Genomic DNA, 17,060 nt, shown 5'->3' with positions numbered 1-17,060 from the left:
CTGACTTAATGAAGTGGTGATTAAAGAGCTCAGCCATGTGCTTCTTGTCAGTAATAACATCATCAACATTAAGGGACATGGGCAGCTGTGAGTTCTGTTTGCATTCATGGAATGGAGGTTGTGTTCAAGTGTGAAGAATCAGTTCTTGATAAATCTAAACCTCGGTTCCACCTCAACGTCCATACCATAGACCAGGGGCAGGCAGTCCTGTTCCTGGAGTGACGCAGGTACTGCAGGATGTTGTTCCAACTAGGCACCACGCCTGACCAACTGAGCTAATTGATCAGTTCAGTGATTGCCTATATTCAACACACCTGGTCTTCCAGGTGGGTTACATCAAAAACATGAAGTGCCTGCGGCACTCCAAGACCAGGGTTGCCTACCCCTGCCATAGACTGTGTAGGTCCGTACATACTTCTGTAAACAAATACAGCCCCATCACCTGACGTATGGTATGCAAAAGCAGATCAACACTCATTAGTTCATTATAAGCTTTTACACTATAAACACTCAGGCTAGACAACAGCCTATCAAACATTTTCGTGCAAAATATCTTGAGAAATCTGTAAGCAAAATCTTGATGAAAACATTTTGTAATGCTAAATGAAAGTCTCATGTTGGCAGGCTATTCAATGCCTGCCCTTCTTGGCCCGATGACCTCTCTTCTTGGTAGAGACATGTGAGGTCATCTGTACATCATTCAGCAAACTAATACAGACCATCACTTGATGTATTGTATGCTAAATCAGAGGAAAGCAGCCTCCATGACGGATGTCATAACATGAATGCACCAATTTGTAAGTCGCTCTGGATAAGAGCGTCTGCTAAATGACGTAAATGTAAATGTAAAAATTAGTCCATTAGGAGCTTTTTAAGTTCTGTACACTCAAAAAAAAGGTTTCCAAAAGTTTTTTGGGGCTGTCCCCATAGGAGAACCTGTTTTGGTTCCAGATAGAACCCTTTTGGGTTCCAGGTAGAACCCTCTGTGAAAAGAGTTTTACCTGGAACTTAAAAGGGTTCTCCAAAAGGTTGTCCTATGGGGACAGCCGAATAACCCTTTTAGATTCCAGATAGCAGATTGTTGATGTATGTATAATGCATTTGATACAATGGTTGCGATACAACTACTAGTTTTGCCAAAACATGTAACACAGTATTGGGTGGTATCTAACTAAATGTGTTTTTTTTTTCTGCACAAAGGTCTCAAAAGAAGGAATTCACCAGTTAACCGGACTCAAGATGTGATATTATTACCAGTCTGAGTGGAGGAGGCCACCACCATTAACTCTAAAATATCTCTTAAAAGTTTGCCTCTACTCCAGTAATAGGGATAATTCTTTAAGTATACATGTATGGGTGGTTTCCTGTACACAGATTAAGCCTAGTCAAGGAATAAAAAAAACATTTTCAGTGGAGACTCTCTATTGGGCATGTTTATTAGTCTAGGACTGTGCCCAGGAAACCGTCCCGTAGTGTATTGGTGAATGGATGATGATTGTGTAATGGTAATGTACATGAAGATGTCTTAGTCTCTAGACTCAAACAAAAGTAAACAAACTTCAATCAAACTTGCCTCCATCTTGATCTATGCAATAATCCCCTCACTTACAGGTATCTAAATAGGAGATTTACTTTTACTGCAGAATGTTAACAAGAAAACACGTTGGGAGATGTTGTATTTTTCTTCTCCCCCAAGTATCTCCAGGCAAGTCATGTCAGGATCTGTGAATACCTAGACAGTGACTTCAGCTAACAGAACAGATGTTGAAACTTGGTGTCACACGCTTGCATGTTGTTCTTTTAATAGCCCCTAATCCTGTGGTTTCCTGTGTGTGTGTGTGTGTGTGGGTGGGTGGGTGGGTGGGTGGGGGCATGCCATCTTTCACTACTCACAAGGCAAGAGACAGCCATGTGTCTGTGTCATGCCTCCTATCACTTTGTTCTGATAAAACACAGACATGAGCCTGTCATGCTGGTGTGAACGCAGGAGAGCACGGATTAAGACATAACAAAGTTGGGTCATACAGCCATTTGACTGCTCAAATATCTATTTTTATTGCTGACAATGTTGACAACTTTTCAAATCCTTCTATTTGTGTGTAATCTCTGTAACAATGATTTATAAGGCATGTACTGCAGAGGAAACAAGGGGACGGTCCGAGGTGGTGTGTGTGTTAGCACTTTTGACTGTAAAAACAGGCACCAATAATATCCTCTAGGTATTTTGAGGTTCACAAAACTAGCCAGAGTAAAGTAAGATCCCATATACTTAATAGGTTATATCACAAAATAATGAGTAGTTGCAGTGAAAGCTCAGTTAGATTTAATCACTGTAACCTGGGCCTATAAGTCAAAAACTGAAAATATAATGTATACCAACACAAAATTAGGCTAGCCTTTTTTTCTCCATTTTTGATAGGCGTACATCTCAGTAGCACACACACATACACCAAATCTGGTTAGGAGTGCGCCCACCTCCCCAGTCTCTATATCCAAAGCTCCACCCCAAAATAAGTTTGCCATGAACTCCCTCTATGACTCTTACACTACTAGTATGAGAGGGAGATGCAGAGTGAAACGGAATCCTATTCCATTCACAATTAATTCATTTATATGTTGGAATATGCATTACCAAAATATCAGGCAGGCGTTTCACACCTCATAGCAGGTTAACTATTGTCTTGCGATTCGACGCACAAAAGCGATGGGCACTGGACGGCGAATTTCAGCAATTTCAGTCAACTCAATCCTGCGAAATCCAGTTTATTGCGCCCGGTTCGTTGTAATTGCAGTTGTTTTTATCCAGCTGTGCGCAACGTTTAATTTAGAAACAGAAAACCGGATCGTCTACTCTGGACCTAAGGGATCTTTTTTCGGTTATTCCGTGGATTTTTTCTACAATAATGAATCTAGGTGAGTGCGCATTAATCTTACCACTCAGTGGTGTTTTAGGAAAATGTCACCACAACATACACAATTCCTTTCACTTCAAAAGTGATTTAAATGATTCCGTACTATTTCATATTCTTGTCATTCAATGTAGTCTAATTTCACCCATGGTCTACACGGCATTGTATCATGTTATTGCCCTATATGCTACCACTGCAGCCTAGCCTACTAATTCGATTTGAATAACGGTTAATAGGGAACCCGCAATGGACAAGCGCAGGTTGATGCTTATTGTCATGAATCTTGCCCTGGAGGCAGAACTGAGCTATTCCTGCTTGATAGGCCAGCTGCAAAGTAGAAATGTTCTATGTCGAAAAAAATAATAAAAGCTAAAATTGGATTTTTGGTCTTAATTTAAGGTTAGGGTTAGGCATCAGGGTTAGCAGTGTGGTTAAGGTTACTGTTATGGTTAGGTTTAAAATCAGATTTTATGACTTTGTGGCTGTGCCAGCTAGTGACGACTCTGCAGAGCTGCCTCCAGAGCAAGATTCATGGCAATAAATGCCAACCCGCTTACTCTCATGGGGTGATATCTTCTTCAATGGACGCTCCACTCGAAAAAAGGATCGTTTTTATTAGTCCACTCCAAAATGTTTTGCATGTCAGCAGTCAAGTTTTCAAGATATCGGACTTTCAAGAAGCAAATTGTCATCGGCCACATCATCATGTTAAGTAGGCTATTTTCCATTTGATTATTTTGTGGTATATTCCAGACAGACATATTCAGCATTTTTGCGGATTTGGATCAAATAAAGTGAAAATGTAAATCATTCGATGAATAGGGATTCCATGGACTTTGAATAGCCCCCCGCCCCTTTCTAGAATTGTATTATATACAAAAATAGAAATGCAACAATTTCAAAGATTTTACTGAGTTACAGTTGATATAAGGAAATCAGTCAATTGAAATAAATTAATTAGCCCCTAATCTATGGATTTCACATGACTGGGAATACAGATATGCACATGTTGGTCACAGATTCCTTTAAAAAAAAAGGTAGGGGCGTGGATCAGAAAACCAGTCAGTATCTGGTCTGACCACTATTTGCCTCATGCAGTGCAACACATCTCCTTGGCATAGAGTTGATCAGGCTGTTGATTGTGGCCTGTGGAATGTTGTCCCACTCTTCTTCAATGGCTGTGTGAAGTTGCTGGATATGGGTGGGAACTGGAACATGCTGTTATGCACATTGATCCAGAGCATTCCAAACATGCTCAATGGGTGACATGTCTGGTGAGTATACAGGCCATGGAAAGAACTGGGCCATTTTCAGTTTTGAGGAATTGTGTACAGATCCTTGCGACATGGATCTGTGCATGGATCCGTGCATTATCACGCTGAAACATGAGTTGATGACAGTGGATGAATGGCAAGACAATGGGCCTCAGGATCCCATCACAGTATCTTGATGCATTGAAATTGCCATAGATAAAAATTAATTGTGTTCGTTGTCCGTAGCTTATGCCTGCCCATACCATAACCACACCGCCACCATGGGGCACTCTGTTTACAACCTTGACATCAGCAAACCACTCGCCATGCACGTGGTCTGCGGTTATGAGGATGGTTGGATGTACTGCCAAATTCTCTAAAATGACATTGGAGGCGGCTTATGGTAGAGAAATTAACATTAAATTCTCTGGCAACAGCTCTGGTGGACATTCCTGCAGTCAGCATGCCAATTGAACGATCCTTCAAAAATCTTTGGCATTGTGGTGTGTGACAACACTGCACATTTTAGAGTGGCCTTTTCTTGACCCCAGCATAAGGTGCACCTGTGTAATGATCATGCTATTGAATCAGCTTCTTGATATGCCACACCTGTTGCCCAAATTTTGAGAGAAATAAGCTTTTTGTGCATATGGAAAATGTTTGGGATCCTTTTCTGAGCTCATGAGATATGGGACCAACACTTTACACTATTCACTTTTCTCAAATTTACGGATTCATGGGTGCTATTAGCCTACAGTAGAAGGGAAAGTCTCATGCAGGCCTAGTTTACAATGGGATAACTCTAGAGATGTAAGTTTGACATAATCGTTAGGCCTATAATGTCAGGGGTTAGGTCACAATGCTCATTTTGCTAATAGATAACAAGGACGACCCATTTACTCAAATCTGAGGGTCACCATTGACATCGGGTCTGAGCTGATCGATGTTTAAACACATTTTTAGAGGCTAGGCCTATATCAACTCCCCTATCACAGCTTTCCTTCTACTGTCCTCAGAGGCAGAGTCGGATTGATGCCATTGACTTAATGTCCCTGTTTTTTGACACCAGCAGCGAGGAAATTGTTTGTCTTACTCCGTTGGGGGGAGGGACAGATGTGGGTTGTGGAGTCATTACCAAGATGTTGATTCAGTCCAATTGTATGAGTCAGCTCTTTTTTCCTGGTGCTTTATTTATCTTGTCAGGACAGGACATCGGTAGCCTTTGTGCTGAATTAAACTAAATCATTGAATAGCTATCTATTTTTATTGTTTTGATTTCACAAACTTGATCATATGACTGTTGATTGCTCCTGCCTTGTTTTGGGTCATATTAGTCAAGTTGGAGTAGGTGGAAAACAGTTGTCACAGGGAGACAAATAGAGTGACATGCCTTTTTTTCTCACTTGCCCGAAAAGGCTCCCCTCAATTTCATGCATGCCGCAAGTTAGATTGTGTAGTCCCATATAGGCGGTTGCCAAAGTTGTTTATGTGTCTCAGCGACATCCACAGTGTGAGTCAATGACCCTAATTAACACAGAACCCCAGTGTTTTGGTAAAGAGGGTGTCTGGCAATAATATGTGATCAGCAGCAGCTTTAGAATGGTTCTGTTGAATAAGCTGCGATGTTAATGCAGTGTTTCCCCTACGTTAAAGTGTGGTGTTCGTTCTCGTCATTTATTCCATTTCCACAGATTGTTGCCATTTGACCCTTAATAGCCCAATACTCCACTGAAATGTGTTCCGTGTTTAGCCTCCTTGGTGGAATAATATCTATAATATCGTCTTTTGGATTGGGGAGAGATGTTTGAGCCCACTGGAAGTAGACCAGACCAGAATGTCCCACTAATATATATTTCTCCCCAATCCAAAAGACGCAGTGCAGGCTACATGTCCTACATTTAATGAATCAGATATTATTCCACCAAGGAGGCTAAACACAAAACACATTTCAGTGGAGTATTGGGCTATTAAGGGTCATATATATATATATATATATATATATATATATATATATATATATATATCTCCCCTACCCAAAACCCCTTCCTCCCTCTATCAGTCCAGTAGAGCTGATGAAGCTAAGAACTAGCCTTAGCTATGATCTGTTTACTGAGACAGGACAGAGCTATTGGAGAACATTATGACAGACTGGTGGTGATGATGAGGATGATAAGGTACCTGTAAATTGAGAAAGATCCTTTCAGGGCCTGTATTCATAAAGCATCTCATAGTATGTGTGCTGATCTAGGATCAGTTTAGCCTTAAATCATAGATCATAGTTAATGAATAAATTCCATACATCAGCTGATGTCACAAAGTGCTGTACAGAAACCCAGCCTAAAACCCCGAACAGCAAGCAATGCAGATGTAGAAGCACGGTGGCTAGGAAAAACTCCCTGGAAAGGCAAGAACCTAGGAAGAAACATAGAGAGGAACCAGGCTCTGAGGGGTGGCCAGTACTCTTCTGGCTGTGCCGGGTGGAGATTATAACAGAACATGGCCAAGATGTTCAACCGTTCATAGATGACCAGCAGGGTCAGATAATAATAATCACAGTGGTTGTAGAGGGTGCAACTGGTCAGCACCTCAGGAGTAAATGTCAGTTGGCTTTTCATAGCCGATCCCTCAGAGTTATAGACTGCAGGTGCGGTAGAGAGAGAGTCCAAAACACCAGGTCCGGGACGAGGTTGCACATCCGGTGAAAAGGTCAGGGTTCCATTGCCGCAGGCAGAACAGTTGAAACTGGGGACAGCAAGGAGTCATCAGGCCAGGTAGTCCTGGGGCATGGTCCTAGGGCTTAGTTCCTCCGGCCAGGTAGTCCTGGGGCATGGTCCTAGGGCTTAGGTCCTCCGAGAGAAGGAGAAAGAGAAAGAGAAAGAGAGAAAAAGAGAGAGAATTAGAGGGAGCATACTTAAATTCACGCAGGACACCGGATAACACAGGATAAATACTCCAGATATAACAGACTGACCCTAGCCCCCGACACAAACATGTTTTGGTTCTAGTCAAGATTCTAGCAGCCGTGTTTAGCACTAACTGAAGTTTATTTTGTGCTTTATCCGGGTAGCCCGGAAAGTAGAGCATTGCAGTAGTCTAATCTAGAAGTGACAAAAGCATGGATACATTTTTCTGCATCATTTTTGGACAGAATGTTTCTGATTTTTGCAATGTTACGAAAATGGAAAAAAGCTGTCCTTGAAATATTCTTGATATGTTCGTCAAAAGAGATATCAGGGTCCAGAGTAACGCCGAGATCCTTCACAGTTTTATTTGAGATGACTGTACAACCAACAGAAGATCTCTTTGTTTCTTGTTACCTAGAACTAGCATCTCTGTTTTGTCCGTGTTTAAAATATAAAAAATTGACGCGATCCACTTCCTTATGTCTGAAACACAGGCTTCCAGGGAAGGCAATTTTGGGGCTTCACCATGTTTCATTGAAATGTACAGCTTTGTGTCATCCGCATAGCAGTGAAATTTAACATTATGTTTTCGAATGACATCCCCAAGAGGTAAAATATATAGTGAAAAAAATAGTGGTCCTAAAACGGAACCTTGAGGAAGACCAAAATGTACAGTTGATATGACAAACCATCCACAGAAACAAACTGATATATTTTCGACAGATAAGATCTAAACCAGGCCAGAACTTGTCCGTGTAGACCAATTTGGGTTTCCAATCTCTCCAAAAGAATGTGGTGATCGATGGTATCAAAAGCAGCACTAAGGTCTAGGAGCACGAGGACAGATGCAGAGCCTTGTTCTGACGCCATTAAAAGGTCATTTACCACTTTCACGAGTGCAGTCGCAATGCTGTGATGGGGTCTAAAACCAGACTGAAGCGTTTCGTATACATTGTTTGTCTTCAGGAAGGCAGTGAGTTGCTGCGCAACAGCTTTTTCGAAATGTTTTGAGAGGAATGGGAGATTCGATATAGGCCGATTAGTTTTTTGTATTGGGGACATGATCCTAGATTAGCTGTCCTAAAATGAAATACTTTGTGAATGCAGCCCTGAACTGCCTTTTGAGTGAGACAAGATCACTGACTTATATGGTAAAGGATCCATGAAGGGAGGGAGTATATGTGGCCAAATCATTGCTCAAATCAGTTTAAAACAACAACCGAAGATGAATTGATCAAAAGTACTCATTGCTTCGTGTACTCCCACTAATTTTGGCCGATCGTGCACTAATACTGTGTTTTGTCTTCTGTTATTATTCTACAGTTTCAGTATTCTGATTGGTGCTCCCAAAGCTAACACCAGCCAAACAAACATCATCGAAGGTGGATCTGTGTACTTGTGTCCCTGGAGCCAGGACCAATCGGTTTGCAGTGTTGTCATTTTTGACAATGAAGGTAAGGTACCTGGCTGAATAACCTGGTGGAATGAGTTTGTGTGAATGTGTGGAAAAGCAGCTCATCAATGTTTCTTCCTTGTGTAAAGTATGATGAGTTTCCCCATTCCCCATTTTGAAATCCAAGATGGCGTAGCAGTCAGGCGTCTTTTGTCTTCGTCTTATTGTGTCCCGTGTATGTATCTTTTTATATCTTCACATATATTACTTTTTAAATGTATTTTTAAAATATTTTTCTTAACTCCAACTTCAACATACTCTCCTGCAACTCGCCTCACCCAATGTGGTATGGATCTGCTATTTTCTTTACTTCAGAACCGGAAACCCCAACAGAAAGCTAGCCAGCTAACTAGCTACTAGCTAGTAGTCAGCTAGCCACTGCTAGCGGTCATCAGCTAACCTTCAGCCCAGACAACTCCTGCCAGTCTGCACAACGCGATTCAACCCAGAGCGTATAGGACTTCTTATTCTCCATATCCCCGGATTCCTACTGCAAGCTCTGAACCTCTTCACTTGGAACATCGCAGCTAGCTAGCTGCTATCCGATTGGCTTCTCCTGGCTAACGTCTCTGTCACGAAGCAAGCACCAATTAGGCTGGAGCTAGCCTATGCTAGGCCCATCTCCCGGCTAGCTGAAGAAGTCCATCAGCCACTCCTTGGGCTACAACACCTATTTTGCCAATTGGCCTGGACCCCTTTTATTGCGGATACAGAGCCCCACCGATCCATCACGACTGGACTACCGACATAATCCACCCAAGGAGTTTTTTCAACTGGCCCCCCTGTCACGACGTCCCCTGAATACCCATCTGCTAGCCGCGGCCCGCTAGCTGTCTAGAGCACTCCGGACTGCTAGCTGAAGTAGTCCATCAGCCAATTTTTTGGGGGGCTACTATACCTATTTTGCCAATTGGCCTGGACCCTTTTACTACACGGAGCCCTGCTGATCCATCACGACTGATCTGCCGACGTAACCACATGAAAGGGGCTACAACTGACTTCTTCCATCGCGACGTTCCTCTAAGGCCCTCCTGCTAGCCTGCTAGCCCCGGCCTGCTAGCTGTCTGAATCGCGGTGTCTCCAGCTCACCCAGCTACTCACTGAACCCAATGATCACTCGGCTACGCATGCCTCTCCCTAATGTCAATATGCCTTGTCCATTGCTGTTTTGGTTAGTAATTATTGCCTTATTTCACTGTAGAGCCTCTAGCCCTGCTCAATACGCCTTAGCTAAACCTTTAGTTCCGCCTCCCACACATGCGGTGACCTCATCTGGTTTAAATTATGTTTCTAGAGACAATATCTCTCTCATCGTCACTCAATGCATAGGTTTACCTCCACTGTATTCACATCCTACCATATCTTGTCTGTACATTATGCCTTGAATCTATTGTACCGTGCACAGAAACCTGTTCCTTTTACTCTCTGTTCCGAACGTACTAGACGACCAGTTCTTATAGCCTTTAGCCGTACCCTTATCCTACTCCTCCTCTGTTCCTCTGGTGATGTAGAGGTTAATCCAGGCCCTGCAGTGCCTAGCTCCACTCCCATTCCCCAGGCGCTTTGTTTCATGCGCTTCGCTTCGTTTCACGTTTCAAAGCCTTCGTTTCATGCATGTTAACATAAGAAGCCTCCTCCCTAAGTTTGTTTTATTCACTGCTTTAGCACACTTTGCCAACCCGGATGTCCTAGCCTTGTCTGAATCCCGGCTTAGGAAGACCACCAAAAACCCTGAAATTTCCATCCCTAACTATAACACTTTCCGACAACATAGAACTGCCAAAGGGGGTGGAGTTACAATCTACTGCAGAGATAGCCTGCAGAGTTCTGTCTTACTATCCAGGTCTGTGCCCAAACAATTTGAGCATCTACTTTTAAAAATCCACCTTTCCAGAAACAGTCTCTCATCGTTGCCGCTTGCTATAGACCACCTTCTGCCCCCAGCTGTGCCCTGGACACCATATGTGAATTGATTTCCCCCCATCTATCTTCAGAGCTCGTGCTGTTAGGTGACCTAAACTGGGACATGCTTAACACCCTGGCCATCCTACAATCTAAGCTTGATGCCCTCAATCTCACACAAATGATCAATGAACCTATCAGGTACAACCCCAAATCCGTAAACACGGGCACCTTCATAGATATCATCCTAACCAACCTGCCCTCCAAATACACCTCTGCTGTCTTCAACCAGGATCTCAGCGATCACTACCTCATTACCTGCGTCTGTAATGGGTCTGTGGTCAAACGACCACCCCTCATCACTGTCAAACGCTCCCTAAAACACTTCAGCAAGCAAGACTTTCTAATCGACCAGGTCCGGGTATCCTGGAAGGATATTGACCTCATTCCGAGAGTAGAGGATGCCTGGTTATTCTTTAAAAGTGCTTTCCTCACCATCTCAAATAAGCATGCCCCGTTCAAAAAATGTAGAACCAGGAACAGATATAGCCCTTGGTTCACTCCAGACCTGACTGCCCTTGACCAGCACAAAAATATCCTGTGGCATACTGCATTAGCATCGAATAGCCCCTGCGATATGCAACTTTTCAGGGAAGTTAGGAACCAATATACACAGGCAGTTAGGAAAGCAAAGGCTAGCTTTTTAAAACAGAAATTTACATCCTGTAGCACAAACTCCGAAAAGTTCTGGGACACTATAAAGTCCACGGAGAATAAGAGCACATCCTCCCAGCTGCCCACTGCACTGAGGCTAGGAAACACTGTCACCACCGATAAATCCATGATAATCGAGAATTTCAATAAGCATTTTGCTACGGCTGGCCATGCTTTCCACCTGGCTACCCCTACCCCGATCAACAGCCCTGCACCCCCCACAGCAACTTGCCAAAGCCTCCCCCATTTCTCTTTCACCCAAATCCAGATAGCTGATGTTCTGAAAGAGCTGCAAAATCTGGATCCCTACAAATCAGCCAGGCTAGACAATCTGGACCCTCTCTTTCTAAAATTATCCGCCGAAATTGTTGCAACCCCTATTACTAGCCTGTTTAACCTCTCTTTTGTATCGTCTGAGATCCTCAAAGATTGGAAAGCTGCTGCATTCATCCCCCTCTTCAAAGGGGGAAACGTTCTAGACCCAAACTGCTACAGACCTATATCTATCCTACCCTGCCTTTCTAAGTTCCTTGAAAGCCAAGTTAACAAACAGATCACCGACCATTTCAAATCCCACCGTACCTTCTCCGCTATGCAATCTGGTTTCCAAGCTGGTCATGGGTGCACCTCAGCCACGCTCAAGGTCCTAAACGATATCATCACCGCCATCGATAAGAGACAATACTGTGCAGCTGTATTCATCGACCTGGCCAAGGCTTTCGACTCTGTCAATCACCACATTCTATCGGCAGACTCAACAGCCTTGGTTTCTCAAATGACTGCGTCGCCTGGTTCACCAACTACTTCTCAGATAGAGTTCAGTGTGTCAAATCAGAGGGCCTGTTGTCCGGACCTCTGGCAGTCTCTATGGGGGTGCCACAGGGTTCAATTCTTGGGCCAACTTTTTTCTCTGTATACATCAATGATGTTGCTCTTGCTGCTGGTGATTCTCTGATCCACCTATACACAGATGACACCATTTTGTATACTTCTGGCCCTTCTTTGGACATTGTGTTAACTAACCTCCAGACGGGCTTCAATGCCATACAACTCTCCTTCCATGGCCAATGTTCTTCAACCGATCACTGCTCACACCTGCCCGCCCGTCTAGCATCACTACTCTGGACGGTTCTGACTTAGAATATGTGGACAACTACAAATACCTAGGTGTCTGGCTAGACTGTAAACTCTCCTTCCAGACTCACATTAAGCATCTCCAATCCAAAATGAAATCTAGAATCGGCTTCCTATTTCGCAACAAAGCATCCCTCACTCATGCTGCCAAACATACCCTTGTAAAACTGACTAACCTACCGGTCCTTGACTTTGGCGATGTCATTTACAAAATAGCCTCCAACACTCTACTCAGCAAATTGGATGCAGTCTACCACAGTGCCATCCATTTTGTCACCAAAGCCCCATATACTACCCACCACTGCGAGCTGTATGCTCTTGTTGGCTGGCACTCGCTTCATATTCGTCGCTAAACCCACTGGCTCCAGGTCATCTATAAGTCTTTGCTAGGTAAAGCCCCGCCTTATATCAGCTCACTGGTAACCATAGCAGCACCCACCCGTAGCACGTGCTCCAGCAGGTATATCTCACTGGTCACCCCCAAAGCCAATTCCTCATTTGGCCGCCTTACCTTCCAGTTCTCTGCTGCCAATGACTGGAACGAACTGCAAAAATCACTGAAGCTGGAGACTCATGTCTCCCTCACTAACTTTAAGCACCAGCTGTCAGAGCAGCTCACAGATCACTGCTCCTGTACATAGCCCATCTGTAAATAGCCCATCCAACTACCTCATCCCCCATACTGTTATTTATTTTATTTATTTTGCTCCGTTGCACCCCAATATCTTTACTTGCACACTCATCTTCTGCACATCTATCACTCCAGTGTTAATTGCTATATTGTAATTATTTCGCCACTATGACCTATTTATTGCCTTACCTCCCTTATCCTACCTCATTTGCACACACTGTATATAGACTTTTTCTATTGTATTATTGACTGCATGTTTGTTTAATCCATGTGTAACTCTGTGTTGTTGTTTGTGTCGCACTGCTTTGCTTTATCTTGGCCAGGTCGCAGTTGTAAATGACAACTTGTTCTTAACTAGCCTACCTGGTTAAATAAAGGTGAAATAAAAACAAAATTGCAATGTTAACGCAATGTTAACATGTTTCATACGTAGATTTTACAAAGACAGTGTATACCGTATTTCAAAGTATTCCCCCCAGTTAATGTTGGATTGTTTAACCATAAAAATGCCTCTTCATCCATAAAACTATAAGGCTATTAGCAAGCTCACTGGCTAGGATGACCTTAAAGTTATGGGGATAAACCTCTCCCTCAAGGCTTAGGGATTCTTTACCAACAGTGCTCCATTTTTATTTAAACTATTCTTTGAAGTTTGCACTGTGTTTTGTAGTGGCCAAGTCCTCTCTTGTATTTCCCCTTTCTAAAGCCTATAGAGCCTTGGTTGATTTCCTGGCTGGCTGGCTTGAAGCCCAGTGTTGTAACTGTAATTAGGCCAAAGTCATTATGGGGACAAGGACCCCTGAGGACCCCTGGCGCTGCCTGCCAGTGAAGCGGTCACAAACTCCATCAGATAAAGCAGGAAGTGGCCCACCATTTGAGGATCAGAGAGTGTGTGTTATCATATAGGTTACAAACATATTGTACGTTACATGGACACATACTGTGACGGCCCTGAATTAGTCTGAACCGTCTGCGCTTCTCCTTCCAACACGGCGCTTCCCATTTAATTCCCAACTAAATAGCCAGTATCAGCTGCACAAAAGGGGGTTGTGATGGTGGTGCCAATGAGGATGTGTTCAACCCTCAGTTTCGAACGCTTCTTTACTCCGTTTGTTTTGTTGTATTTAAAAGTGTGCTTTGTAGCCTTGTCTCAAGTTTAACCAGGATCGGATCCACTCATTTCTTCCTTTGGACTACACATCTCAGTTGGTCTGTTTCTTCATGGCCTTTCTAGGATTGGATTGTCTGACTGACCGACTAACTACAACTTTTTTGCATACGGTATTTCATTTGTTTGAGTGTGATTTATACCGTGTTGATTTGTGGTCAGTTGTAGTTGAAGACTACTGAGATTTGATACTCTTTCTGGTTGTGTGGTAAAAGAGTTAGATATTTTGATTGTATGATTGAGACTGGGTTTACGCTACACTTTATAAACGGACAAACATTGTGTGACTAAGGTCACTGGAGTTCACTGTACTCCTTTACCTGGCTGGACTCTTTTAGGCCCAAGGTACGGGACTTTTCTCGAGCTCATTGTTTATATTATTATGTGTATGATCATTTATGTTGGTAATACAACCCACGCAAAATAACAGTTTTGAAGTTATTTCCAATGTTTTAAGGGTTTATGAAAAGTGTATGTCCATACTGACTTTTACGTGAGTGCTTTGTATTGGTGTAGACTTGACGGACCAGACAGGACTCATTCCCTCACAAACAAAAAGGAGAAATCAATATTTTCTCTGGTAGGCACGACCTACCTGGCAATCCTACAAACAATAACCCCAAGTCAAAACCGTTACAATACACACACTGGATACACACATACTCAGATACACACACACACACACACACACACACACACACACACACACACCACACACACACACACACACACACACATGCATACTGTACACCTGTGGAAGCTGGTGGGAGGAGCTATAGGAGGACGGGCTCATTGTAATGTCTGGAATGGAATTAATGGAACAGTATCAAACACGTCAAACATATTTTGACTCCGTTCCATACTGTACTCAGGTACAGACACAAATGCACATAAACAGGATATACACACATACACACAATACCCCATAATGTCAAAGTGGAATTATGTTTTTTGAAATTGTTACAAATTAGTAAAAAATGAAAGCTGAAATGTCTTGAGTCGATAAGTATTCAACCCCTTTGTTATGGCAAGCCTAAATAAGTTCATGAGTAAACATTTGCTTAACAAGTCACATAATAAGTTTCATGGACTCAGTCTCTGTGTAATAATGGTGTTTATCATTATTTATGAATGACTGCCTCATCTCTGTACCCCACACATACAATTATCTGTAAGGTCTCTCAGTCAAGCAGTGAATTTCAAACACAAATTCAACTACATATACCAGAGAGGTATTCCAATGCCTCGCAATGAAGAGCGTCTATTGGTAGATGGGTCAAAATACAAAAAGCTGACATTGAATATCCCTTTGAGCATGGTGAAGTTATTTATTACACTTTGGATGGTGTATCAATACACCCAGTCACAACAAAGAAACAGGTGTCCTTCCTAACTCAGTTGCCGGAGAGGAAGGAAACCGCTGAGGGATTTCACCATGAGACCAATGGTGACTTTAAAACTGTTACAGAGTTTAATGGCTGTGATAGGAAAAACTGAGGATGAATCAACAACATTGTAGTTACTCCACAATACTAACCTAATTGACAGAGTGAAAAGAAGGAAGCCTGTACAGAATATTCCAAAACATGCATTCTGTTTGCAACAAGGCACAAAAGTAATACTGCAAAAAATGTGGAAAGGAAATAAACATTTTGTCCTGAATACAAAGTGTTATGCTTGGGGCAAATCCAATACAACACATTACTGAGTATCACTCTCCATATTACCTATCGTAGTGGTGGCTGCATCACGTTATGGGTATGCTTGTAATCATTAAGGACTAGATTAAAAAAATTACGGAATGGATCTAAGCACAGGTAAAATCCTAGAGGAAAACCTGGTTCAGTTTGCTTTCCACCAGACACAGGGAGATGAATTCACCTTTCTGCAGGACAAAAACTGAAAGCTCAAGGCCAAATCTACACTCACTGGAGTTGCTTACCAAGAAGACAGTGACTGTTCCTGAGTGGCCGAGCTACAGTTTTGAAACCGGCTTGAAAATCTATGGCAAGAGCTGAAAACAGTCATCTAGCAATGATCAAGAACTAATTTGACAGAGCTTGAAGAATTTTGAAAAGAATAATGGGCAAATGTTGCACAATCCAGGTGTGGAAAGCTCTTAGAGACTTACCCAGAAAGACTCACAGTTGTAATCGCTGCCAAAGGTGATTCTAACATGTATTGACTCAGGAGGTTGAGTACTTATCTAATCAACAAATTAGTGTTTTATTGTTCATGATTTCTCTTACAAATGTTAGACATTTTCTTCCACTTTGACATAACAGGGTATTTTGTGTAGATCGTTGACAAAAGAATGGCAATTAAATCCATTTTAATTCCATTCTGTAAAAAGTTCAGGCGTGTGTATACTTTCTGAAGGTAATGTATGCTGTACTCAGACATGAATACACATAACCTGGATACACACCTTCTCTTGCACGTAAACTGTTTATACATACACAAATACAGACACATGCATTGCTTACAAACCTATCTGTGATCACAAACACATACTGTGTACACAGAAATGTGTGCTGTATACATCCACCGGCTTATATACACACAAATATACACCCTTATAAGTACATTCTCGAAATTGAAGGAACAGCTGATGTGATAAATGAATTCAGGAATTAAGATGATAGCCGTTTTACACAGACATGCAGGAAGACACACACACACACATACACTGCCCTGGGCCCTTCCTTTCACGTGCTTGTGCATCGCAACGTTTCCCATGCAGATCTCTGGGTTCAAAGAGTATAGTGTGTACTACAGACACAGTCCAGACCCCAGCAGCCAGACAGACATAGGGCAGACCCCAGAAGCCAGCCAGACAGACAGACAGACAGACAGACCGACAGGGCAGCGGTACGGGAAGGTTAATGTCACCACTCAAGTCTATGCGTCAGACAAATGCATCAAACCCATACTGCCAAGTCTACCGCGTCAAATATTTAAATTCTTAATCTTAAACTTCTTCTTACCTGGGA

The 17,060-nt window shown here is 42.6% G+C and overlaps 1 protein-coding gene across 1 annotated transcript in view; it reads left to right on the top strand.

The window, feature by feature from the left end:
• The first annotated feature begins 2,528 nt into the window (after positions 1-2,528).
• Positions 2,529-17,060, top strand: part of LOC106583616 (integrin alpha-5) — a 91,161-nt gene continuing 76,629 nt past the window's right edge. Inside the window, exons 1-2 of the mRNA XM_014168000.2 lie at positions 2,529-2,913; positions 8,389-8,519. Coding sequence (XP_014023475.2) covers positions 2,705-2,913; positions 8,389-8,519 — 340 coding nt within the window. The 5' untranslated portion in view covers positions 2,529-2,704. The remainder of the gene's footprint in view (positions 2,914-8,388; positions 8,520-17,060) is intronic.

This window comes from Salmo salar, chromosome ssa22 (assembly GCF_905237065.1).
Source record: "Salmo salar chromosome ssa22, Ssal_v3.1, whole genome shotgun sequence".
NCBI lineage: Eukaryota > Metazoa > Chordata > Actinopteri > Salmoniformes > Salmonidae > Salmo > Salmo salar.
The sequence above is the reverse complement of the archived record's forward strand: the minus strand, read 5'-3'. Positions and strand labels throughout refer to the sequence as shown.